General features: G+C 46.5%; 1 protein-coding gene across 7 annotated transcripts in view; it reads left to right on the top strand.

Moving 5' to 3' along the window:
• LOC139048006 (uncharacterized) overlaps nt 1-27,853 on the top strand; it is a 331,798-nt gene that overhangs the window by 221,694 nt on the left and 82,251 nt on the right. For 6 of the 7 annotated variants that reach the window (XR_011507430.1, XR_011507433.1, XR_011507432.1 and 3 more), the window contains one exon: nt 18,209-18,412. Coding sequence is in view for 2 of the 7 variants with exons in the window: in XM_070522329.1 (XP_070378430.1) it covers nt 18,209-18,412 (204 nt within the window). In the remaining 5 variants the exon portion in view is untranslated. Of the gene's footprint in view, nt 1-18,208; nt 18,413-25,794; nt 26,905-27,853 lie in introns of those variants that run through there. The other variant, XM_070522328.1, reaches the window with a different exon arrangement.

The raw sequence follows: 27,853 nt of genomic DNA, 5'->3' as shown, positions 1-27,853 counted from the left end.
TTAAGTCGCGTTGTTGCGAGACGCAGCACGAAGATTCGCTCGTTGCTGCTTCCGCGCTTCCTCACTGCAGCGTTCGACAGCAAGTTTCCGCAGTCATTGAGTGATATGTGCTCACATTTGCGTTTGCGCGCGTGATACCATGCATAATAATTTAGTTAGGCATGCTATATTTACAAACTTACACGACCGATAAAGCTACTTTCCTTATTTCGTATAGCTCTCCACTAATTTGCTATCGTAATCAATGCACCGCCTTTCGGGCAAGACTTCTCATTCTTTTTTTTATTTTCATGTCGAAGTGAACATCGATAACAGTCGCCAACCTCGCGCGGACATGAAAAAATGTCGATAGCGTGTATCTGTCCTCTTGTGTTCAGTGACCGCCTAACTGCTGTTACAATCATATTACATGCATTTAGTTTGCGGAAGACGGCTATTCACAGAATTTTGAGAGAAGCTTTGGAAAGGAAAAATATTATCACCCAGACGGTGCCGGAACTGCGAAAGGAAAGGGTGCGACGAAAATATAGTTGGAGGGTAGCGAAAACATTTTACGAAAGCGATAAATTCTTGCACTGTTTCGTCGTCGAGGAAGAAACAGAATTGTACTCATGCAGAGCAAGGAGTGAAAAATGTGAGATGAGCCAAGGCAAACCGAAAAATAAATGCGTGAGTGAAGAGAGGGAAGAATCAAAGGATGTTAAATGTGTCTTGTTTTTTTTTTTAGGTACCATAGAATTCTGCGCGACGAAACTCTACTTTGAAGCTCAAGCTGTCAAGGCGGCTTTCTACTTCAAAGTGTAGAGGTTTTACGGTAAAAACGTGTACATTGCATGCTACCAAACATATTGAATGAGTAATGCTGGGTCCTATACACCGCAACGATGCCTTTGCGCATTCTGCATTGATAGTGCGTGAGTGTTTGGCCCACAGTTAAATTATTGTGCTGAAAGTTGGAAAATCCTCCCGAATTGCCGATTTGAACCCACCTGCGCCTTTGTATAAATCGAATAGTCTTCATTGGCTTATTCTGCCCTTCTCGTGCTAGGTATCTGGTACAACCATGGTCAGTCTTGGCGGAGGGACGGCGAGGAAACGTGCCAAGGGAAAGGGCGCGTTTTCTCGGGCAATCGAGTTGCCAAGAAGGTCAGCGGGAAGAGGAGGGTGAGGTAGTCGTGCGTAAATTATCGCGCAACCCAGTGGCGCGGAGGGGAAGGAGGGCGCTGGGCTCGATAGCTCGTTCGCTCACTCGGTGGTCGACGCAATCGGAGTGAAAGGGCGCCTGTTCTTGGGCATGCAAAGGGCAACGTGGATCCAGAGGAAAAACGAGGGGAGGCCGTCTCTCGCTTGTTCGTGGCACGTTTCGCTGGCCGCCGACGGTGGTCAACCTGTCGTGGACGATGTGGAGGATGAGAATTCATTGCGAATTCTCGCACACAAGAAATACACCACATGCGCTGACGAGCGTTTTGTCGAATGCTGGCGGCGTTGACGCCAACACACCACTTAATTAAGAAGTGGAGCCGTTTGCTCTCCACGGCTGCAGCGAAAGAACTCCGTGAAGTCAAAGGCAGGCGTCAAGTGAAAGGGCCGGTGCTCTTGGGCAACCGTGCTATGAGGACGGGCTGCAGTAAAAAAAAAAGGAGGGGGGAGGGAGGCTGGGTGGACAAGAGAGTGTCGTTCGGTTACACGTTCATCCGTTCCTTCACGCTAGTTGCTAACATCGGCTGTCATAGTTGATGGTTTCTGCATAATATTTTGTTGCTCAAGTGCACACTGTTGTTCCCGGGCCGGAATTTAGGGGTTGTGACGAATTTCAACAGCAAACGACACCGCTGCTGTAGTGCGTTGCAGAAGCGGACTTCCAAGCGTGCTGCCAGGATAAAAAGAAAAGATGTGAAACCAAAGCATTTTGTCTAATGGACTCTATTTTGAAGGTGTCCACGTTGGTTTATCAAATAGTTTCCCAAATTATCTTGTTTCAACGTGTATGCAGGAACCCTTGGGGCAGACGTCGTACCTCTGATGTCTTTAACCTTAGGGAAGACATTGAATGCATTTTGAAGCAAAATGCGGCGGTGTAAGGCGGATTTTGTTTTTAAAGAACACACTGCCCAGTGGGCTGAAATTAAATTGAAATACATCGAGTTTCACTTGTAAGCTGCACTACACCAACGTACACATTGGGGAAAATAGCAAGATTTGGCAATGATACTGGTCTTTGTGGCAGGAGAGAACCACAGATGCTGCGTCTTGTGCGGCCGCCAACCGAATGTTAACAACGTACCCATGCACGTTCGGTTATTTCAAATAATGACAATAATTTCGTGTATTTTTACGTGCCAAAACCACGATCTGATTATGATTATCATTAGACTCCTAATTAAGCTTGACGAGCGTGTGGACGCGGGGAACATGCGCCGCTGCATCGAAGCACAAACGTAACCCTTCATTTCGAACCTGGCTGTGTGCGCTACAAAAGCCTCGATGGTGCGATGCCTAGTGGGCCACAGGGGCAGAGGATATTTATATACGTCGAGGCACAAACGGAATGGGCGCGAACGCGGTCACGGCAGCTACATTTTGTCTACAGCTCCGCTGTACATCCACTTTTCTTATCATGCTTTTCCCACTCTTTTTGCACTTTTCACCTCGTGGTTCCACTGCACCCTCCCCCTCCGCTGTTCTCCACGCGCTCTCTTCTGTATCGCCGTCTTTCATCCAGTGTTGCGTTCCGCGTTCGCTATTCAATCCTTCGCTGCGCTCGTTCACTCAATTAGGCCGACGCCGACACTCAACACTCGGACGGGCACCTAAGAGAGGCGCTTTAAAATGTGAAGATCCCCGCGCACTGTGAGAATAGATGTTATGCTATGAATTTTGCAGGTATTACTGGCTATCCCGCAAACTGTGGTATAAAATTTTTTAAACAGGGTTGAAGTACCTCAGACAGGCTACCACATTTTATACCACAGTATACCACCGCGTTGCTCCATTCCATCTGCCAGCCCCTTTCTTGTTTTTGGCTATCCAGCAAAGGTTGTGATTCTTCAGAGTTCTCACAAATACCAACGAGTATGCGTCACCAAGCAATTGCGTGTGTGTGACTCGAGCCTGTGTTTGGCTACATATGGAAACACGACGATGACGGCCACAATGCGACGGCGATGGCACAATGACAAGGTTGATTTCCTCTGGCGAAGAAAGGTTATATGGCGTGTTTCATTACGACCTGTATGATACCGAAGACGGTACAATCTCGCGCACAGTCTTCGTAGCGTTATCTACATTAATAAAGACTGGGGGATGCACGCCTATCCCGATGCAGGGGGGTCCAAAGACAACGTCTCAAAACATTAGATGCCTAGAGAAAAGAACTGGAGAAACCGACACGCTCCCTCTCGTGACGCACGCGGAGGACAGCTGCAAGTCTGTGGAAGAGCTGAAACTGGTGCACACGCGCTCTCATTCGTATTATGTGGCATGACGTTCTCTCCAGTGGTCCCAAAGAGCTAGTTGGTCTTGACAAGCGAGAAAACATGCGAGCGATCGTGTCTTCCTTGTGTTTATGGTCCGGCAAATCTGTACGGTAACGCAATGTCGAGCTCCGCTAGAGCAGCATCGCAGAGAACTTGTAGTCGCGCAAACAGGATGTACTGACGTTGGAAAAGGAGGGTTACACCGGTATATTTTGCCTCGTTGTCTATAATGGTCGCGTTGCTTTTCACTGAGTAAAACAAACATGTTTCTTTAGTTCATTCGCCCATTTGTCTCCTCGGTCGCTGGCGGTCAGTGGTCCGTTGTTGGTGGTCGGACATTTACCGCCAACTTACAAAGGTCACGTACTCTAGTGCAAACGATTGGTGGGGTGCGTGTCGATGGCTTCCCCGAGGGGATGGCCAAGATTAGTGCGCATCCTGATGCCGTGGCACTGGGGGCGTTAGTGCAGCGATGCTCATCCGTACGGGGTCCGACAAGATCAGTCCAGTAACAAGTGGCCGAAGAAACTTGCACGATGACCGCACTTGGATCTTCGAAAGATGGTTCGCTTTCCAGCGGGGCCGCGCTTCGGCAGCACTGGTTGCTTCAGGCGGTTGTGGACCGGGAATTCCGTACAGCGCTGGCGGCCACCGAGGTGACCCGCAAGTGCTGGCGGGTGGAAGGCCTCAAAGACACGGTTTCTACCACATAGGGAGCGCTGCCTAAGAATAACACAGGCTTAAAGGTCAGCGACCTGCAGCACCAGTTTGAGGTCACCTTAGTGGTCGCGCCTGGCTGGCCAATGCAATGCGTTGCCGGTGCTCTGGTCACACCCGGCGATACGTCAAGGTGCCTCAATTAATATACTCTTTGGCGGCGGTTCGCACGCCGCAGTAATGGAGAACACCAGGGCATAAAAGTTTTCGGGTTCGGGTGGTTGCTTCGCGTTAAGGCTTTTGCATGCTTTGCGGTTTGGTTCAGGTTCAGCTGCGGAGGAAAAACATAATGCTTCGGAGCGGTTTGCAATGATTCATGTACTTGTTCAAACTGTTCGGAATCACGGAAATCCCCACAGGGGCGTCTGCTTCAGCAGGCATTTGGTGTGTTGCTACACCTAGGACTCGTCATACGAGGGTGCGACCCTCGCGCGTCTAGCCATGCGTGGCATAGCCGTGTACGGGAAAAAGGGGATCCTGGGTGTTGAGCAGATTCTGAGTGTCTGGACTTTTAAGGCCTCTCGGTGGAGGCAACGCACCCCTTCGTCCTTGGCTTCACGTAAACTGCAGCTCTGGACTGAGCGATCCGGGGTAAGTCGGTACTTGTGTTTTCCTCTTCGTTTCTTCAATCTTTGTCTTTTTCTACAACTTCAAATTTTCCTGTCTTCTCCTCGCTTCCCTTTAGTTCTAGTTTTTTATGCAGCATGGGTTAACCTGGTCTAGTTTATCCTACCTTGGGTATACTATAACAGATTATAGTAGATATGTACAACTGGCGTCATGGATATCTTCTGTTGCCGTAGTTCCTTTTTGTTGAGCTCAGTGGTGGGTGGCTTGCATAAGTACGGAAATAAAATTAATTCTATATCGCGTTAACTTCTTTTTCCCGACGACTTCATAGCAATCTTTCAAAAGCAGGGCGCACCGATGAGTCTCTAAGCTTTTTCATACAATTCCAAGAGATCTACCCAAATACAATGTGATTCACTGTGAGTATGCTGGGAAGACTGCACAAATATTCACTATTTCTAGTGGCGAAGTATGTAACTGAAAAAAGCAGGCCCTGGTTACAAAATCCCGAAAATGGCTAGCGGTGAGCTTTAGCTGGAAGTGCGTGACAAACATCAGCAGCACAAATTATCTGAAATTGTGGAACTTGGAAACACTTCAATCGGCGATAATCGCGCATGGCTCTCCAAACAGACCACGAGGTGTAATATCCGAACAAGACCTTGATATGACCGAAATTCACTTCCTTGAAGGTTGAATTTCAACCTAATTCGGATCCGACGTCATAACGTTGAAATCCCAACCAAACACCTCATCTTGACATTGTGCATTAGCACACTACGCGAATATGTCGATACAGGCTGTATGAAAATTCATTTTCTACATTACATACTTAACTCACGCCACTGCTTCAAATGCCAACGATTCAGCCACGGCTCCAAGATGTGCCGAGGTCGTCTCACTTCTGCAAATTGCGCTTCTTACGAACACCCTGCTGATGCCTACGTTGAGGCTACTCACTGCGCAAACTGCTACGTTGTGCACCCGGCATACTCCAGGTCTACTCCATCGCGGAAGAAGGAGATAAAAACCCTTAAAGTGAAAGAGAATATTGGATTTAAAGAACGGCGCAAGCGACTCTCGTTTGTACAGGGCACTTCGTACGCCGAAGTGTCACGGCAGGGGGCAGGGGCACAATGATTCTCCGCGACTGTCAGCACAACACAGAGTGGACCGGCGGTAACGCTAGCGGCCCCGATGCCAGAAGCAGCCTCCGCTGTTCCGCCACCAACGAAGAAGCGCCAGCGGGCCTTCCTGCCTGCGAGCTTGAGGCTTTCTGTCCGGTCAGAGTGGCCTAAAACACATGCGAGTGCCCCGCTTGACCGCATCCCGCGTCTCGACCGAGGCGACGGATACATGAAATATCGGCGAAGCTCCCTGGAGGGCGCCAAGAAATAAGAACGCCGCATCACGGAGCCTGGATAAGCCTCGGTGGACTGACATAATTTTCCGCTCTCAAGCACACAAAAATAAACACGTAGAATATGGCTGCACAAATAATATATTGCAATGTGAGCAGTCTCCTCCATAATCTCTAGGATGTTAAAGAACTGCTATATAAATATAATCCAAAGGTGCTGTGTATTCAAGAGACCACATCAAAATTCTACTCTCGAGCAGATTCTTCGGAGATATGACATCTTCCGAAAGGACCGTGATGAGGCTCAAGCCTCATCCGGCGATGTAGTGATCGTTGCAGAAAAGTCGGTTGCTTGTTATCATGTAGCGCTTAGGACAGCCCTTGAAAGCACTGTCAGTGCGGGTAGTTATGTTTAATCATTTGGTTACTGTATGCTCCGTTTACATACCATCTGTCAACCTATTTCTGGGACATCATAGATAACTGACAGAACTCTACATACTCGTCGGGGATTCTAACGCCCAGAACACTTTGTGCAGAGACCTTATTGCGACACACGACGTCCACTCATTGAAGATTTTTTCCTGACCTCAGGTGAAGGCCTGTTTTATAAATAATGAGCCCACTTATTACAACTTCCAACATTACTCGCATTCATGCAATATGTTCTGCCTCTCTTCTGCCTGACCTAGAATGGAATGTCATCTACAATACTTTTGCAACTGACCACCTTCCTATCACATTAAATTTAACAATAAAGCACGACAACCCTCCCCATATTCCCCAGGTAAAGTCGGTACGGCTCACTGGGACAATTTTAGAAAATCATATATCTACCGCGAGATTTTACAATTTTAGTATAGAAGATGCTGTAGGATATTTTAGCGTTTTATATATGAATGGCATTTCATTTAAAAGACGTGTTCCCTGGTGCAACGAAGACTGCGGAGATGCGCGAAAAAGCAGGAAAAGCTTGGAGCGCGCTGCGTAGATCGTCAAATGCAGAAAATTTTATAGCATTTAAACACACTAAAACGCAAGCAAGGTGGACACGACGTCAGACAAAGTGACAAAGCTGCGTGAGGCTCCTCTCGGCTATAATATTAAGCACACAGAAGCCGAAGGGGTGAAACGGCGCAAAAAAGCTAAAAGGGAAACAAACCCATTGTTGTTTATGGTGAACGACTAAGGGAATACCTTACAAGACCAGGCGCAGACTCTATTGGGGAGCACTTCGGACGTGTGTCAAGCTCGGTACATTACTCCACACCCTTCCTGAAATGCAAAGAAACAGGAATGTAAGCCGCTCGTACGTAAATGCCGGCAGAACGAACCACATAACTGTCCCTTCAGTATTACCGAGTTGCGAGTTGCCTTGACCACATCCAGGAGCTCTGCTCCCAGACCTGACAGAGTCATCTATCACAAGATTGAAAACGTGCACACTGATACGCAACTGACACTACTGGCACTTTTCAATACTATTTGGGTTGCTCGATGCCTTCCAGTCACATAGGAGGAAGCTATTGTTATTCCAGTTTTGAAGAAGGGTTAAGAACCTTATTCGGCGGCAAGTCCCTGCCCGATAGCTCGCACAAGTTGCATTTGTAAGCGTTGTGAAAAAAAAAATAATCGTCGTCTTCTATATTTCTTTGAATGTAACAAAATGCTGGATCATTATCAATGCAGTTGCACAGAAGGGTGGCATGCAACTGACCATATCATGCGCATCGAGCGAACATTCGAGACGCGTTCGTAGCCAAACAACGGTTTTTATCTTAGTTTATCGATGTGGAAAAGGCGTAGGACACAACGTGGCATTAAGGAATCCTGCGAGATATGTCGTGAATGAGCATCCGCGGGAGCATGCTGAACGGAATAGAAAGCTACTTGGCCGATCGTACTTTTCGCGTCATAATCGGCAATGTGTTGTTGCGTTTCTTCACGCTAGAAACTGGTGTACCTTAAGAAGGCGTGCTGAGCTGTATGCTTTTCATCGTGAAAATGAACACGCTCCCAGCTGCACTACCGTGAGCCATTTTTCATTCCGTCTATGTCGACGATGTACAAGTAGGATTCAAATCATGTAACCTTAGTGTGCGAGAGGCTGGTGCACCATAACTGTTGTCTAAGTTGTCTAAGAGAGAGAGAGAGCGTTTCTGGTTGCGTATGCGGAGTCTCAGCGTTAAAGGGGGGTGCCACTCCTCTAACATCGTCTGATGCCTCCAGCGAAACTGTTACTACCATGGCAGTGGCAGCTCATAGAATGGCACACATCATTTGTTCAGATCACTAAGCACACCGCAAAGGAACATATTAAGATGCATTTCCTTGAACTGCAGGCAAAATACTCTTGCTCCGTGTACTACACTGACGCATCGAAATCACATGTCGGCCAGTCTTATGCAGCAGTAGGTCCATTCATCTCTGAGTCTGATGTTCTGAATCTGTAAACAAGTATCTTTACTATTGAGGCCTATGCACCATTGCTGGCTGCAGAGCACGTCAAGCAAACAAATATACATTTGGCAATTATATCTACAGACTCGCTAAGCTTGTGAAAGCTTTCAGTCTTGTAGTCAATGGTTTATTCTCATTTCTGTGCACGATCTATGAGTCTATCAAGCATGTCGTTTTATGGTGGGTGTCCGGCCACAGAGGCATTGCGGGTAATATGGTTGCATGCAAACTTGCTACGTCCACAACAAAGGAAGCCTGTTAATCTTCTGTAGCTATTCCTGCTACAGACTTGAAGCCATTTTTATGGAAGAAGTTCAGAGTTTTTTGGCAATCCATCTGAGACACAGGTATTGTGAATAAGCTCAATTTAATCAAGCCACGTGTAGATAATTGGCCATCCATAGCAAAAGGGCGACGAACAGATGTCCTATTTTCTTGACTGAGAATAGGGCACACATGTGGGAGACTAGCGATGAACCTCCCATTTGTGGTAGATGTAGCGAGCTGCTTAACGTACTCCATGTCTTTCTGGAGTGGCGGGAGGTAGAACCTGAGAGAATGAAGCAATTACCTGCAGCTTATCAACAGCATACTCCTCTTCATCCAACAATGTTTCTTGGTGCGGAACCATCTTTCAGTGCCAAAGGTGCTTTAAATATTGTACATGAAGTTGTGTTGCATGTAATTAGCCCTCGAGGTTCGCAGCGCATTCTCCCACCAGACGCTTCTGCTGCGGCAGCCGAGATAACAGACTTTGGTGGAGTATACGCCCCTCCAGGTGCGTTGGCTTCTTGCGCCTTGACGAGGCAGCAGTGCTATTGACATTGATTCTGTTCAGTATTTCAATCAATTCAAACCATATAGCTCCCGTTAATAGCACACTTTAACAGGCATTGTCCTTATTTTGACGCGTATATACTTTACCCTCTTTACAACAACAGTTTCTTGGCCTCTATACAGCCATGCTACATCTATCGATTTACCATTTGTTATTGACCAAACCGTCGACTACATTAGGCCATTGACTGGCACTCTTTCGCCATTATTGTCCCTTACGCCATACGGCCGCTTATATCATCGTTATAAATTACAGAAATGTAAACATTTTATTAATGGCTTCCGCAATTCCACTAGCGCATTTGTTCGAGCGCAAGGTTACAGGTATCCTTACGAGACGCGCTCCAACGCGCGAGTCCTCTATCAAAAGTTCGTGAATTGAGTCATCAGCAAAAGTGGGAAAATGCAACCGCAAAACGAATCGCAGCAGATACAACGACTTGCAATTTATATACAGCGAAGCTGTGTCTGAATTCGCATGGGCACATACATACACCCACTCATGCGCACACACAAGCGCGGGGGAACACCCCTTGAATGACGGACGCCATGAACGCTTCATGGTCTGAGAGGCAGCAGATACACGCACGCACACGGCGAAATTCGAATCCATTCCATCCGCAAGAAGAGTTTACTGCATCGCAATGCAGCCGCGGATGCACGGAGGCTGCTGGTGCTGCGAGGAAGCCAGCGCAGTTTGCGGCGTGCTTGCTTCGTTGTGATTGGCTGGCGTATCCATAAAGGAAAAAAGGAGGCCGCAGCCATGGTCACGAAACCTTCCGAGGTTGGCAAAGAAAAGCTGTGCTTTTAAACAAAGTACGCTTGCTGGCAGCAGCCAGTGGCAGCAGCAGAATAAAAGAAAGAAACAAGATAACAAAGAAAAACACAAGTGAGCGAGCAGGCAAATGGAGCATCCCTTTCATAAGTACGGAAGATCATAATTAAAATAAATTCAAACTTTTCAACAAAGGAAAGGCACTTCCAGATTTCATGAATAAAATATTTTTTTTGCCGTGCCAAATTCTTCCATAGGCGTGCTCCACTGCCAACGCTGCGGCGCCCTCTTAAAATTACTTTGGAAAATGTCACTAAGAAATCCAGTCCGAAAGCGGGGTTCGCTTAAGATAAGAAGCACGCAATGAAGAGATACCTTGGCTCCAACAGCAGTATGAGAGTGTGTCTCGCTCTGTGTAATGATATTTGGCGAAGGTACGCCGTCGTAAACAATTTCAGCACTTAAGCGTACGTACGAGGTCTGGCCCGAAAAGCGACGCTGTGAATTAGTAATGAAATGGGAGTAAGTGTGACTATGGTGCAGCACTCCTCTTGGGCCGGCCGCGCTGCTGCACATTCCAAGGCAGAATTTTATGTGCACACTTTGTGCAACCACTTTTATTGCCATAACAACTATATGGACACTCCAGACGCATTTCTGCCCTCGGCGTCAGCTTGAGGTTTTGTGTAAAGTCCAAGTGCGATATTATCTTCTCCGCGTGCCGTGTGCTGTACGTGCAAGTCAAACCCTGCGATGTTGAGCCGCCGATAGCGGCTCAATCTCACGCACGAAAGCGTGAAGAGCGGGGAAGAAGCTCGCCTTCTGCCGTCGCAGGCGAAGTTCTGGGGGTGGGTAGGGAGGGAGGGTGCGTTTTACTTCTGGCCGCCCGGGTGGTCGCGCTCGTCTACCCAGGCCGCTTATCTTGAAAGCCATCTGCGATGGGGACAGCGCACGCCACTCACTGGGTTTTCATGGCTTAGCTCGCGCTGATGCGAGACGCAGCACGAATATTAATTCGCTTGCTGCTGCTTCCGCGCTTCCTCACTCCAGCTTGTGACAGTTTAGTTACTGTGGCTATCGGGTGAGATGTGTTCTTATTTGCGTGTGCACGCCTGGTACCATGCATAATAATTTACTTAGGCGTACTATATTGATAATTTCATATGGCCGATATAGCTACTGTCGTTAATTCGTATAGCTCTTTAGTAATTTGCCATCGAAATCAGTGCATCGCATTTCGGCGAAACTGCTCCTTTATTCAATTACATGTCGAAATGGACACCGATCAACGGTCGCCAGCTAGCCTCGTGTGGACATAAACGCATTTCGATGGGGTGCATGGGTTCCCTTCTGTTCAGTGACCGGCTAATTGCCCCTAGAATTATATAAGGGGCATTTGGTTTGCGCAAGTTGTCGATTCACCGAATTTTGAGAGACGTGTTGGAAGTGAAAAATATTTTGCCGAAATGGTGCCAGAACTGCGGAAGGAGACTAAGCGACGAAAATATTCTCGAATTGATAGGAAAGCTCCGTAAGAAAGCAATAAATTCTTGCAAGGTATCGTCTTCGGAGAAGCAACAGATATTTACTAATCGAGCTGAAGTAGCAGAGCAATGAGTGGAAAATGGGATATGAGCCAAGGCAAAGGGGAAAAAAAGGCATGTGTGAATAAGGGAAGAATCAAACTATGATGAATGCGTCGTTTTTTTCTGCCATACACTTTTGCATACCGAATCTGTACATTAAGGGTCAAATTGTCAAGGGTCCATTCTACGTTGAGGTTTTGAGGTTCAATATTAAGATCGTGTGCGTCACGTGCGACCAAGCTTGTTCAAAGCAAAGGGCGGAATCCCGTACACCACAACAATGCCTCTTCGCATTCCGCATGGATAGGGCATGTGTTTGGCCCACAGTTCCATCACTGTGCTGGAAGCCTCCCCAATTGCTTGGAACAGCCTCCCCGATTCCTTAATTTAAACCCCCTACACCTTTTTCTTAATCGAATAGCTTTCTTTGGCTATTTGAATAGCTATTTGGCTAGGTATGTAGTACGATGGTGGTTAGACTTTGGGAAGGAATGGCGAAAAAACGCCTCGAGGGAAAGGGCGTGGGCTCTCGGGCAACCGAGTTCCAAGGAGACTTAGCGGTGGCCGTCGTGCGTGAACTCTAGCATAACAGAGTGACGGGTAGGGAAGTCAGGGGTTGAGCGCGCTGTCACTCGATAGAGAGAATGCGATTGTGAAGAGGAAGCTGCACTATTTTCTCTAGCCATTTAGGGAGCATGACTGAGAATCTTGGAGAAGGGGAGGGGGACATAAAGAAGAAAAAAAAGAGAAAAGAGAGAGGCGATTGCAGCACCCGGTATCATTAGGTATCGCTGTCAGCGGTAGCCAAACGGCGCAGCGGTAGCCAAACGGTACATTTACAACTTACACTACATCCCCGTGTCCTCCAGGAACGTAAGAACATGTAAGAAGGACGAGCCATCGTGCCAGCCGGGATACACCAGCTGAGGTTACGAGGCCACTGAAAGGCCATCGTTGATTGTTTCGTCCTCGCTGCACGCTGTGAAGGCCGTGGATGATGCCAGGCCTTTGCCGCACCTTCGGGATACCGTCCAGGAGCAGCCGATCCGGAGGCGCTGCAAAAGAGACCGCTCCTGGCTTGCGAGGCCGCGATCAGGAAGTAAACGGGGAGGGTTACCGCTGGCGAAGTACCGATCCCGGTGGATTGCCATTAAGTGCCGCTACACCGTGTACCTTGCATAGTTGAAGGCCGTTGCAGTGGTGCTGACTTGTACAGTGGCATGTACAGCATGTACAGTGGCAGTCTCCATTTACCAGCGCGCCAGCCTCTTCGTTGCAATGGACGCCGATGTGAGAGGGGAGCCGCTGTGACGACAGCTTCAAACCGCCCGAAGCTAGGGCGCGAAGCTTTCCCGCCAGCGGGGCAACGCCAAGGGTCCAAGCAGTCCACGGTCGATGAAATGCAAGGAGCTCCGCGCGCTTGTCGCCGAGGATTACAACCGGAGAATCCCGGGGTTCCTCCGCCAGCATGCCTCCAGCCAGATGGAGGACAGCCACTTCAACAGCGGCGTAGCTTGCCACGAAAGGCAGCCGGTACGCTCCCGAGCACATCTTCATATCATTCCATTTGAAATGTAATGATGGCAGGGATCATAAGGGCAGCCTAAGAGCAGGAACTACGCAGGAGGAAGTGGCAGATCCGGAGTCTGCATGGACGGAACCGACTGTGTAGGTGTGGAGGTATCTTTCCACCAGGTTCTTCAACAGGAACGCCGACACCCGGTATAAGGCGCAGGACAGGGATCGCATTTTCGTGACGCCCTCCAGCGTAATAGAGACATCCAATGACTGATGGTGCGGAGGAGGTGGGTAGATGTCTAGTGTGGGAGGATGGCCAACAACATCCTCGTAGAGCTGACACAAGCTGCACTAATGCGAGTGAGGTCGGCTCCGCAACAATACAGCAGAACCGCGCGACCCGGGGTGCTATGTAGCCGGCCACCGTGACGCAGGCTACGATGTGGGAGCAGCACGGACAGCGGCCAAGTTTTGCCAGTGACGTGCGATGTCCATACGAAGCCAGGAATCATCCGGACGGCTTTCCGGTGCTGGTGTTCCAAGCGGTCTACGTGAAACCGTGGGAGGGCCAAGACCGGGAGTGCATAAAGAAGCCTCGACGTAGCCGCTGCGGCGTATAGACGGGTACCCCATTGTTGTGTGCATCCTCTGCCACGGAGCAGCAGACGGTCAACCGCCTTTTGGACCTTCTGCGCTTGAGCGATGAGTGCCGGTCTGTCTGCAGGCCCATGTAGGTCACAACCCGCTTTCATGGTATGCGGTTGCCAACGAGCCCCATCGGAACTGCTAGAGCGTTCGCTCGCTCGTTCGTTGTGGGAAGGCGAGGAAAAGCGCTCGTGCTCGCGGGACGGTGGGTGGCGGGGTTGAACCATAGGTAGAAAGAGAGGAGGCTGTCGCTCGCTCGTTCGTCGGATCGTTCGTTCGGGCTATTTACATAGACTGGGAATCATAGTTGATGGCTTCTGCATATTTTTCTGTTCCCCAAACGCACGCTGGTCCTCCGGGGGCGACATTTTGGGGTTGTGACTACAACTTGTGAGGGCTTCCTCGGTTTCCAGCAAGCCACATCGCCGCATCCTTGCTTGGCATTCCACCACCTTTGCCGGTCGCCAGCACACAAGTTGTTAACACTGCACCATGCTATCTGTTGCCCTGGGTGATAGCGGATAGCGGACTGCGGTAATAAATGAACGGATAGCGGACTGCGCCCCTGTCTTTCCTCCGCTGCTGGCATTTTGGTAGAGGCGGCTGGGGATTGTCGGAGATGAATGTTAACGCATCTGTACTTTTCACAGGTTTGTACGGTGGTTTTTTTTATGTGCTTTCAAAGGCCTGCCACTGCGCTACCACACATGTCACATTGTGCAGGAAAGGGGTTTTTTTTTGTTTCGGGAGAAATACGGGGGAGCCAGCCGGACTATGCTGCTCTTGGGCTCCCCACACAGCCTTCTGCCGTGAGCATTCCTACAGCATCCGGTTGGTTCTTGGTGTCCATTCTATTCATCAACTGATATTTGTAGATTGGGAGTGTAACCCTCACATTTTTAGCACTGTTCTGTCTGCGCTAACTGGAAAATGGCTGATGATGGCAGGTCGTGTCATACATGCTCTCAGCAACAGGCTGCAAAAAGTCGCCGAATGAGTTGTTCAATGTGTGAAAAATTATACCATTTTGTCAAATGCTCTGGGGTGACAGAGACTGCTGCTCGCAGTAAATCTCAAGCACTTTTTTTTAGTCTTGCCTGTATTCGGCATGCTACTAGTTACGCCATATAGGTGGTAGTAACGACAAAGACATCGCTATTCATTTATTGTTGACAGGAATACTAACCAAACTGCAAAAGCTTCAGAACCTGCCGACTAATGTTGCCGACTAATGATTTGTTCGCTGAGTGAAAAATGTAGCGTTTGGGTAAATGTTCTGGTGTGACGGAGGCTGCTTCTCGATGTAAATCTGAAGCAATTTTTTAGCTTTGACTGTATTCGGCATGCTACTCGTTACGACTGAGAGGTGGTTGTAACGACGAAGTCGACGCTATTCATTTAGTGCTGACAGGAACGCCAACCAAACTGACAAATCTTCAGAACCTGCCGACTAATGTCGATAGCATTGAGATGGCTCTTGGCCAATGTCAGATAATCAAGGTGAAGAATTACACAAAACGGGTCCCCAGGAGGTAGAGGCGAAGAAAATCGTGAAACATGTTGATGCTGTCGATGTACGCAGGGACAAAAAAGAAGTCAACTAACACTAGACGTAGATGACCTGGAATAGAATAGGAGGCGACATAATCTAGTAATTCACGGTGTATGGGCAACGGACAACGAACAATTTTTGAGTAATGTTAACGACGTCGCACGATTGGCGAAACTTGTCGACTTGGGCTCAAAAGGCGTGGAGGCAGTTCATAGACTTCGTGTCAAATCCGGGATGATCGCTGGAATTATTGTCCGATGTAACAAACAACTTGGACATACTCGGCTGCGGCAATGTAAGGTACACAGAAGCTCTCATTCTAGAAAACCTGACTAATCTGAAGAGGACGTTGCTTCGCTTAGTCAAAGAATAGGCGCGCGACAAGGGGTATTAGTATGCATGGCATCGTAACGGAATGGTATATTTCCGCAGAGCAGGTGGGGCGCAAGCGGATGCCATCCATTGCGCTTAGGATTTGGAGAAGCTGACATCTTAGAGCTGTCTAAGTCGTAACCGCTTATGCTAACATGACTGCCACTTATCAAAGTCCTCAAGACCTCAATAGACTTATTGTTGAAAATAAAAGTTCATTCTTCTCTCTGCTTCCCCTAAATATTCAGTTTGTCTGTGATGAGCAAGAAGTATTTCAAGCACCTGTGGAGTAGTTCAACTTTATATTTTCATTTATTATGCTAACTGAAACGTGGTTATGTGGAAATGATTGTTTTACCCTAGATAACCATGTTCCATTTACGTCGAACCGCAGCGTCAGTCGAGGTGGTGGAGTATGTCTACAGGATAAAAGCGACATTGGTTGTGTATGGGGTTGATAATTTTAGTGTAATTACGCATTAATTACCGCAAAATACTTCATTGTCGTTGTTCACCGTCCACCTGTGGGCTGTATTGAAGAGGTTTTTGATTTCACGGAGATGTTGCTTCAATATGCTAATGAATGTAACTATGTTGTGTTTATCGGAGGTTATTCTAATGTCTATAGGACAGAAAATTCGAGCCGAACAAGAAGGCTGCCTATTTTTCTTGAATCATTTTCTCTTTAGGGTGTAGTAACGTTACCACTGCGTATAACACGATGGCAACAACACTAATATATTTAGTTACCACTATAGTAGATCAACCAGCGAGATATCTGGCGGTGTTATCAATGCGTTACTAAGTGGTCTCTTTCCAGTCTACCTTATACGCCTCAGTATTGTCAACGCTCCTGCTAAACAAAGAAAACATGTAACACAATTTATTACCACAACAATATTGGAAATTTTTAGAAATGCAATAAGGAGACATAGCTGGCACTCCGTTTACTGCAATGTGTCAACAGATTAGGCATTTAACTCCTTGCTGCAGGAATTTGTTTCTTTATACAGAAATAGCATTTTCATACAAAATTATACAAAAACCAAAGCAAGGTTGCAAACTTTAGATTATCAAACAGCTCACCAGAATGTATAGTGAGAAAAATAGGATATACGAAACATTCTTACAAAGTCGAGATTAGAATGATTTCATAAAGTTCAAGTCTTTTCGTAATAGTTCGAGTGCTACATTGTTATGAGCTAGGGACAGTTATCACAGGAGCATGTTTTGTGGTGTCACTGACCAAAAGATTCTGTGGAATAAGTTAAGCTCACTATTGGGGTGCTCTTACTCTTCTTCCCCTGACAGAGCGTATCTCGGAGGCAGTTCTTTTAGTGGCGTTGAAGTAGCGGACAAATTTAATGGCTATTTCGTAGCGTTGGTGAGTTGCGCGCATGAGTCGGGGGCACTTTATGGTATAAGTAACCCCCTTAGTAGCGTATTTCTTCCATCATATAGAAATGCCGAAGTGCTTTCAATTTTGAAACAAATGAAAGTGAGCAATAGTGAGGACCCATTCGGTCGTAAAAAGAAGCGCATTACCTATTTCACATATGAAACAAATTGAATTATTAGAACAAAATAAGAAATATGTTATAAATAAAGCTAGTTGCATATGCTTTTTTAGAGATGACGAAAGAGCTGATGACGCTGTGATTGCGCATATAGAAAATGGCCTTAGTGATTTTGCTGAAGAGCATGATAACGTATCGTTTCTACGGCAAACATTTGCTGATATGTGCAATATTGTTTTAATAGGTTTGTGGCGAACAAGCGAATAAAGTGCACAAACGTACACCCTGGATAAGGCGACAATTCATTCATTTAAAGTGGAAACGAAAACGGGCTAGAAGGTCCACTCCCAATCCTCTTTTCAATAATGATATCAAAACTCCTCCTGCCCATGCAGTCCACGAGTCTAAGGACTTCTTTTTTTTCCAAAACTTTACCTACCTTTATGAAAAGCGAGCCGAGAATAATTATGAGTTGCTTGATCAATGCAGACACGCACGTGACCCAGGTTTAGGTTGATGGTTACGTTGTTACAGATCAACAGGTTATCGCGGAACATTGTAATACGCATTTTACTGGACTGTTTTCGAAAGCTAGTACACGCGTGAATGTGCGTCACGGGGCATTTTTAGCATCCCAGATTCATTTTATTAGATAACATGGTGCACTCACAATGCTGTTAAATCTGAAAACAGCAACAGCTTGTGGTACTGATCGTTTCCCCAATATTTTTCTTCATCGTTATGCCGAAACTATCGCTAAAATGGGGGCGGCAGCAGGGCAGCGGCAATGGCGCATAACCATGCATGGCTTGTCTTACAGATTCTGCCGCTTATCGTCAGCAGTGCGGAGCCGAGTTCAGCAACGGTGGACGACACATGGATGAGCCAATTGGATCGTCAAGCAGTAGTGACATCAGCAACAAACAGATGGCCAATAAAGCCAACGCTGCCCTCGGCTACATTAAGTGGGGGCTGCAGCACGGCAATGGCGATGGTGCATAACCACGCATGGCTTGTCTTACAGGTGGGTTATTACTCTTATGTATCAAGACTACGGTCAGATTGCTCATGTCTGTTGGTGCTGCCGCTCCATGTGAAGTGTTTTGAAGTTTTGAGCATGTGGTGGTTAGATCTAAAGGGCTTGCTTTCCGGGGACGTGCAAAGAAACCCTAGCACAACTGTGCAAGAAATCCTGCAACAAATTTTGGGTAAGCAAATTCAAATGTACAACAGGCTCGCCAATTTGGAAGAGAGCCTAGGTGACATTATGAGTCAATATGCTTGGGTGGAAATTCTAGAAAGAACGGTTGAAGACATTAAAGGGAAGCTGAAAGGTTTTCCAGAAAAAATGAGTGAACATCTGTACACAATGGTTTTCAACCCTCTGAACTCGAATATCGTATTGAAATTGAGCGAAAGAAAGCGCAAATATATTTCATTTCGACGAATGGAGCAGCAGCGGACACGCCCAGCTCGCGCGTCTAGTTTCCGCCCGTCATTGGTCGGGCGCCTCGTGACGTCAACTCTAGTAACCGGCCGCTGCCGCTACACATGAAGCGCGGTGCCAGGTAGTTTGGTGCTGTTTTTCTGAGACGGTAATGAAAAATTTAGAGAGACTGCGTTTTTCTGAGGAGTTCGGCGTTACTCCCTACATGTAAAAGCCGATTGCGAAGAGCCGGCCTCTCGAAGAAGCAAACGATGCTGGTGCGAGCAGTGCTTTCGACGCGAACGAAATCAAAGTCTTGGGATCTCCTCGTGTTGGAAATGCTCTTTTGTGAGTATGTTTTGTGCAAAGTGATCGAGTGATCTCGCCGATCTTTCCCCGATCTAGTGACCTCGTTTCCGGTCAAACAATTGTAGTGTTGTGTTCCTGCATGCCTCCTCGTGGAACGTAAGCGGGGATGTGATCGTAGGCATTTGTGCGCTGTCCAATGCTGTCGGCAATCTACAAAGATGGTTTAAACGCGTGGAAAGCTTCCCGGTTCATGCAGTACGTGTAGTGACCTTCATCTGTTGACTACCACGTTGACTAACACTCACGTTAATTACCACTCACGTTGACTACCACGCACGTTGACTACCACTCTACATACACGCAGACGCACCAACAAAGGAATGCAGGGTCGATCGAAGCAGATTACGATGGCACGCATGCAGAAACAAGCGTGGGCAGGCACGGTCGCGGACGCTGCGAAGGAATGAAACACTAGAGTTGACGTCACAACACCGCGTTTTCCGGTCTCCGCTCGCATCGTCGGCGTCAGCAGCAGCGCGCGGCATTTGACGGGGGGGGGGGGGGGGGGAACTACAGCGCAATTTCAACCGACGATTACGCCGCTCCTAATTGAAAAAAAAAACCCAAATTTTACCTACATGGTTTATAATGTTCCCGCGTCCGTATATGAGCCTCTTATTGAATTCTAGAGACTCTGCAGCTTCCTTTCAGCGAACAGTTCAGCACCAACGGCAGCGACTGATTTGGAAGACCGAGCACGACGGAATAATGTTATTGTATTTGTCGTTCCCGAGACTGAAAACAATACCCGTGAAGAGCATCAAATTGTAAAAAAAATTTTTCCGACAAAGTTGGCGTCATGATTTCACCAGTTGAACAAATACATAGGCTGGGCCAAAAGAAACCATCACGCGATAGACCTGTTATCTTAAAATTGTACGATTACAATGAAAAGGTGGTAATCTGTAAGAACTGCACAAAACTCAAAGGAACGAAAGTTATTGTTTCTGACGACTATTCGCCGGAAACAGTCGCAAAAACAGACTAGTTGGAAATCGGCTCAGAATGATAAACGCGATGACGCAAAGGTAAGTTTCTTCACGATAAGCTTTTTATCAATAGCGTTGCTTGCCCACGGGACTTCGAGCAGAATGTGCGCCTGAGACTGCGCAATGAACGACCACCTGCCACCGAAAAAGTTGGCCGACGCGCAAGGCAGCCCGAAATAAGGTTACTGAACATTAATGCAAGGAGCATACTGAATAAGGTAGAACAACTTGAATACTTGTCGCTGCTTCACGACGCAGAGCTTATTGGCATAACAGAAACGTGGTTGAATGCTGACGTGAAGGACGATTAGGTATTTTCCAAGCGCTTACAATGTTATCCCCAATGATACAGCAACAAGAGGGGGTGGCGGGGCGCTTCTAGTGAAGAAACCACAGAGATATGGAACTACGTCATCCATAAACAGGCATGAAAGTGTGTGGTTCAAACTATTTCTTGGCAGTGCCATTTTGATAGTTGGCGTTATCTACAGAGCCCCAGGAAACCCTGTTGAAATTTTCTACGCACTTGACCAGCATTTAAATAACATAAGGAATGCCAGAAGTAGAATTGTTCTAACAGGGGATTTTCATTTACCAGGTGTCGATTGGGATGTCAGAATTGAGGGGCCATTGGAAAAGCCCAGTGCTGATATAATGTTCGACATTATGCTTAAGCACAACTTTGTTCAGGTCGTTCATGAGCCGACCAGGACACAGGGGAAAAACCAATCTACGCTGGATTTGTTATTTCTGACTAAGTGAACATTTAACTATATGGTCGACATTGAGGATGGCATATCAGATCATAAAACAGTAGGAGCAATTTTGAGTATAGGTAACACGCAATTAGAAAACGAAATCCTGTATATGTGTAAAATTTTGATGGGGCTGACGACACGTCGGTTATCGACTACATAGAACGTGTTCTTGATAATATGATGGTTCATAATGACATCAATAGGGTTTGGAGATACATTGTATAAGTTGGGTTCTCACCTGCTTAGAAAAATATGTGCCCAAGAATATCAAGCGCATAAGTAAACCCGGTCCATGGGTAACTAGAAGCATCATTCATTTGAAGCGGCGACTGAATTGTGCACGTAAAAGGATGCCAAGGCGATGTGTAGAAATAACCAGCCTCAGTGCACAAGTTAGAAAAGAATTAAAAAAAGCGAAGGCGGCATTTTCGTTTTCAACAACACTGGTGGATTACTTGCAAAACTCGCCTTAAAAGTTCTGGAATTTCTTATCTGGTTCTACGTGCAACCTTAATGAATTTAAGGTAGACTGAAATGTCTGCACTATACCAGCTTTGATCGCACAGGCTCTTAACAGTATCTTTAACTCTGTATTTGCACCTGGCAGTAATAGGCCCCCCATAAATGCTTGACATGGTTTGTCGCCGTGTGAAGATACAAATAATATTGTGCTTTCTCGAGAAGGAATTCTGGCATTGTTGTTATAACCGGATACCAAAAAATCTGATGGTATGGTATGGTAAAACTTTAATGAAGTACTGCAGATCGTGAGTCTTCACGAAGCGGGCCTCTCCCATGTGGGAATCGGAAGGTCGAGCCTCTCGCCCGCTTCGTGGGACTGCTGGAAAGCCCAGAGTTGGTCAGCCAGAAGAGGGCTGCGGAGAACCGCCTCCCATCTGGCCTAGCTGTTAGCGATGATAGAGCGTGACCGGGCACACCGCCAGAGCATGTGGTTTAACGTGGCTATTTCTCCACAATCGTGGCAGGTAGCATTGGTGTGAGTATCCGGATAGATTTTATGTAAGAGCGACGGAGTGGGATAGGTATTCGTTTGTATTAGACGGAGCGTTAATGCTTGAGCTCTATTGAGGCGTGGATGAGGAGCAAAGTAGGTTTTGCGGCTGAGATAGTAGTGTTTAGTAATCTCGCTGTAGGTGGAGGGCGTGTCCTTGTTCTCTGGGGAGTTGGCTTCCGATTGGTCGAGGGTAGCGCGGTGGGCAAGTTCACGTGCAGCCCCGTTGACATTGGGAGGCGCACCCTTTATCTGACCCTGATGTGCGGGAAACCAATAAATGAAGTGGTGCGCGATTGTCTTGCCCCCAATAGGTCTGAGGGCCTGTTTTGATACGGTGCCTTTTTCAAATGCTCTGACTGCACATTTTGAATCACTGTAGATGACATCCCGTGAGCTATCCAGCAGGGCTAGTGCAATAGCCATTTGTTCAGCTATTTCGGAGTCCCTCGTTCGAACCGAGGCAGCATTGGTGATTCCTTGCCGACCATTAACAGAACAATGACGATGGTGAACGCCCGACGTCCCTTACAAGAAGCGGCAACCACAAAGCTGACCTGTCGCTGATTACTGTGTCTTTGCCTAAGGAGGTTGGCTGGCCTTGCCCTCCTTCTACCACGAATATGGTCGTGGTGCATGTACCTAGGTATTGGCGTGACCGTAATGTTCTCACTCATTGATGGAGGAACTTCAGAGAACTCCTCCGCTAATTTATCGGGGTGATATCCGAGTTCCGGCAAGATGGATCTCCCTCCCTTCATTGTTGTGAGGCGAGTCAGCTGTGCGCGCTCCTGGGCCTCTGCAATCTCTTCAAGAGTGTTAAGAACTCCAAGCTGCATTAAGCGCTCTATAGAGTTGTATACGGGTAACCCGATAATCCGCTGAGTAATCTTCCTTAGCTGTGCATTCAATTTATTCCGCTCGTCACGTTTCCATCGATGCATGGCTGCCACGTATCTAAAGTGGCACGGAACGAAGGCATGCATTCGTCGAATGAGGTTATCCTCCTTGAGTCCGTGATGCCGATTTGATACCCGCCGAACTAAACGAAGAGCGCTTTCAGTTTTAGCAATTAGCTTGCGTATAGTCTTGCCATTTGTTCCCTGACTCAACGATGATGCACAAAATTTCTATTGAATCGACTCTGGGTATACGGCAACCATTTCTTGTATATAGGTCAATGTCTTTGTCTTCTAACGATGTCCACCCCTTGGGCCTTGGACCGCGTTTCATGGGACTATACAGCAAAAGTTCCGACTTCAAGATGGAGCAATTGAGACCGGTGGGTTCGAGATAGGTTTTGATAGTGTCTATGTCTATGATAGGCTCCCTTAACCTGACTGTCATTGCCTACTGTGCACCATATAGTTATATCATAAACTTACATAGTGTGTTTGATACCTTCAAGCTCGAGAAGCTTTCTCCTTAGGTCAGCCATGGCTATATTGAATAAACAGGGGGAAATGACGGATCCCTGTGGGGTGCCCCTCTCACCAAGTTCCAGCAGTTGTTATTCGAGATCGGCCACCCGAAGGGTAGCCTTCCTGTCCGAGAGGAACGATCTAACATAGTTACAAAATCTCTCACCCAGATTGAGCCGACATATCGAGGCTAGCATATGCGCATGTAGAACGCTGTCGAAGGCCTTCTGAAGATCAAGTCCCAAAACGGCTCGAGTGTCGCTAGAGTCGTTGTGTATGATTTGATGCCTAATCAGTTTCATGGTATCATGTGTGGATAGGTTTGGTCTGAATCCTATCATACTATGGGGGAAAATGTGGTTAATCTCCAGGAACTAGGAGAGTCGATTCAGGACCGCGTGCTCCGCTATCTTACCCACACAGGATGTAAGCGAGATGGGCCTCAAGTAGTCAACGCTAGGTGTTTTGCCAGGTTTGGGGATGAGTACTGCGAGAGTAGTACTTATCTGATGGCCCCGATGAAATACCCAATGAGTTTTTAGGGCGTAATTACTCTGAATGGATATCACATTTTTGTCTAGAATTTTTGCAATGTCATTTCGAATCGGAGGTGTGCCGGGAGATTGGCTACTTGCATGCATCGTACCTATTTTTTACAGCGGGAAATAAGTTATTGGCGGAGAACTATCTGCCAATTTCCATTACATGCTCCGCGTGTAAAATGTTAGAACACAAAGTATCGAAACGACTGGTTGAATATATAGAAAATAACAACTTATACTACAGCAAGCAGCATGGCTTTCGCCAACGTATGTTAACAGTGACGCAGCTTTTTCAATTGCCATTCTTTCGGCATGGCAATTAGCAACAAGGAACAAATTAATGTTATAGCAATTGCTTTTTTGAAGGCTTTTGACTGGATCTGTCATACAAAACTTATTCAGAAATTGTATAAACTTGGAGTTAATACACAAATTGCTATATATGGCACACTGCGGTTATCTCACCGAGAAGTTGCTTCTTTCCGTATTACTTAAGATTCCACGGAGCCCCCACATCAGTCCGTCATGGCCCGATGCGCTACACGCGTTGATGGAAGAAAGGGCCTGCTCGAAATCGAAGAGTTAGAATAGTGCCTGGAGGCTCTCGTCGGTTGCTTCCGGCGGCATTTTCAGGTAAATGTAAATGTTCGGGACCTTGACTGTTTGGGCAGAAACATCTTCGCGGCATTACCTTGGAGCTGGCTGACTGACTGGCCAGTTTTGAGCAGGTCGTTTGAAATAGCCGAGTGTGTTTTACGTTGAACTCTCCTAGCCTTGAACGCGTACGACAACTTATGTATTCCAGTTCTTTCATTTAATGATGAGTAGTGCAGGCTCAAACGTTCCCGATACAGGCGCTTGGCTTATCTTCTGGCGACGGCAGCGCTACGTCGAAGTCACACACGGCAGCGATGTCATCTGTCATTTTCTGCGTATGTCAAAGTGCTCGCTTGCGCGCATCCTGAAGGTCTAGCATGTGTGTATTCGGTACGGGAGCATCAGTTTTTACCTCCGGCGTAGTAGTGGCCAAGCGCTAGGCGTGCAACGTATGCCCGCTCTTCTAAGGATGCAGTCTCGGGTTGCAACGCAACTTCTATTCTAAGGGTATCCCATCTCATCGTTTGCACAGTACGCCCGGCCGCACGTTTTCGTCCCATCTTCAAAGTAATCCACAGAGGATAGTGGTCACTGCCACAGGGGTACAGATTGCATCGCCAGTGTTTCACGTAGGCAGTGGCATACCAACTATCTTTAGAATGGGGAAGCATGGCATCTCCCTTGTTTTCCCTCTTTGTCTCGCTGTAATATATATATATATATATATATATATATATATATATATATATATATATATATATATATATATATATATATATATATATATATATGTTATCATAGCATACGAAGCCAGCACACAAAGACACCAGGGACATCACAGGGGAAACTTCTTTTACCTACTGATCGAATTAAAAACATCATAAATTCATGGCAATGAAATTGGATGAAAAAACAACTTATCGCAATGGGAGAACGATCCAATGTCCGGGCATTACGCGTGCGATGCGCTACCAATCGAGCTTCCGCGGCGCCGGTCTTCCATTCACTTTCCGGGGTACTTATGTGTTACTACTAGAACTAACCTTGGGAGTATTATATATATATATATATATATATATATATATATATATATATATATATATGTGTAATACAGATAGATAGCTGTTTCATTGATGAAGGCCGGACCCCGGCTCAAACGCCGGACAATAATGAACGTTTCGCACATTTGCCGTTTCTTTTGTGTGCCGTTAAAACAACTGGATAATCCAGACAAACAATAGTTCTGAATATAGTATATGTAAGGTTTGCGATTTGAAAACTGATCTCTGCAGTACGTGCCTCTTGGGATCGCCGTGTCATCGCCAAGCTGTCCGCGCAGGTTCCACGTCAACAACGGGAGGCCCACTGCTTTAAGCCTGCATGCCTATAATTGTCCCTTTGACATCTGCAGCACACGTTCGCTTTTCTTGCGCTTCAACACAAAGCCTGACACCGCGGGCTTCTACCACGGGGAGGGCTGTGAGCAGGCACCCACCGCGCGTGGTAACGGGGGGTTACGTAGGTTTCGTTTTTGTGTTCGCCGACCAAGAAACAACGACTTGTTTTATTTAATGATATAATGACATGTTAATTTATTGTACATTATTCATTGCGGGTATACATAAGTTTACGTACCTGACTAGACGCAGTACACTCTAAGCGGGCTCGATGCCAAGGCGTACTGTAAGGACCACCTTCATTGCGGAGTACCGGGTTACCGTTGCAATAAAGAAAGCTGTAGACTGCTTTGGTGGCAGTAATCTCTGTCATTTACAGATCTCGCTATCAATCACACATGCTGATCCATTACAAAGTCTAGTGTCCCCAAACTTTTCTGAAGCGTGTCGCTGAAGTGGGACAAGAAAGTCACTCAAAGTCTCGCTAGAATTCTCAAGGGGATAGTTAATAACACCAGTGTTTTGGAACATTTTAATATAAGATAAGGCAAAGTAAATCATTTGCCTACACGTTTCATGTAGTCTAATGTCCGTGCAGGTGAAGGAAAACAGTGAATCTACAAGAAGTTTCTTGAGGGATTTATGTTTGCAAATGTATTTACTATAGGGTGAGCGAATATTCAACGTTTGTAACGCGAATGATTGCTGTGTAATATTTTATTCGTTTTTGAAAATTAAATTATTTGGTATTTTCGAATATCGAAGCTAAACAAATATTTCGCAACAAGCGACTGTAAAAGTCAGGTTAATGTTCCCCACGAGCTGAACGAAGTATCACGAATTATCGGAAGTAAAGGAACCACACAGTTTTTGAAACAATGCTGAAACGAAATCGGTAATGGAAGCTTTGTGTTCGGTATTGCGGTGGAAATATGACGCTGGTTAACACTTCACGCGTTATGTCTTGGGCACATACACGAATACCCAGGAATGTGGACGTAAGAATTATCGTCGCTGTCGCACAATTCGTAGCGCAACGTGCGCGTAATCTGGAGGTTGTGGGTTCGACTCACACCGTCAGCAAGTTTTCTTTCTTTCCTTAATTTCTCTTTATCTCCTAATTTTTGTATATTAGTCAAAAACTGCAAATTATTTTTTCTACTCCTTCCTTTTCTGCATTATCCGTCGAATTTATATGGCTGTTACTAACAATAAATCGGTTCACTCGGTTTTTGTCGCCTATTACACCACAGTTATGTTTGATTTTGGTTTATTCATTATTTTTCTTGCAGTCTATTATTGCAGCATTTTTGTCTTTCACATTACGACCAGTGATGATCTCCTTGTAACAGGCCCTGTATTGTGTCTACGGCATATGAATACTCCATTAGCTTCCTCTTTTACTTTACCAAAACTTCTTAAATTTGTCCACCAACTGTCTATTCATCGCACTCGTAAAGCTTGTCGTACAGCAGCCTGTGAATTTTGGAAACCTTGTTGCCTACCAGGCTCTAAATGTGTCAAGCGGCTATTCCTGCAGTTCTTTTCACGATAGGTGCCGGGATGTTTTCACGACAGGTGCCGGGATCCTAATCGTCCGTGATAGCTCACTGTCTATTCAATATGTACAAGCGTTTTGCCTAATCATACCGAAATAAAAATACCTGCCGCAAAAGATACGTCTGCATTTGTCTGTTCGATATTCCATACCTCATATAAGTATTTGATTGGGATTCGAAATAGCTAATATTCAGCCACATCTAATATTTATTACATAACAAATGGTGATAGCTTAAATGTTTCGTTCGGATCAGACAGAAAGCTTACAAATACGGTGCGACTCAAAAGAGCGCAAGTCAAGTAGATTTCTCAGCATGAAAATGCACGCATAACCAACATTATCCCTAAATTTCTTGTGGTTCTGGACGTTCTCGTGGTAGGAGAACTAAATTCT

The sequence above is a fragment of the Dermacentor albipictus genome, chromosome 7 (genome assembly GCF_038994185.2).
Source record: "Dermacentor albipictus isolate Rhodes 1998 colony chromosome 7, USDA_Dalb.pri_finalv2, whole genome shotgun sequence".
Lineage (NCBI taxonomy): Eukaryota > Metazoa > Arthropoda > Arachnida > Ixodida > Ixodidae > Dermacentor > Dermacentor albipictus.
This window is presented reverse-complemented; position numbering and strand designations above follow the sequence as displayed.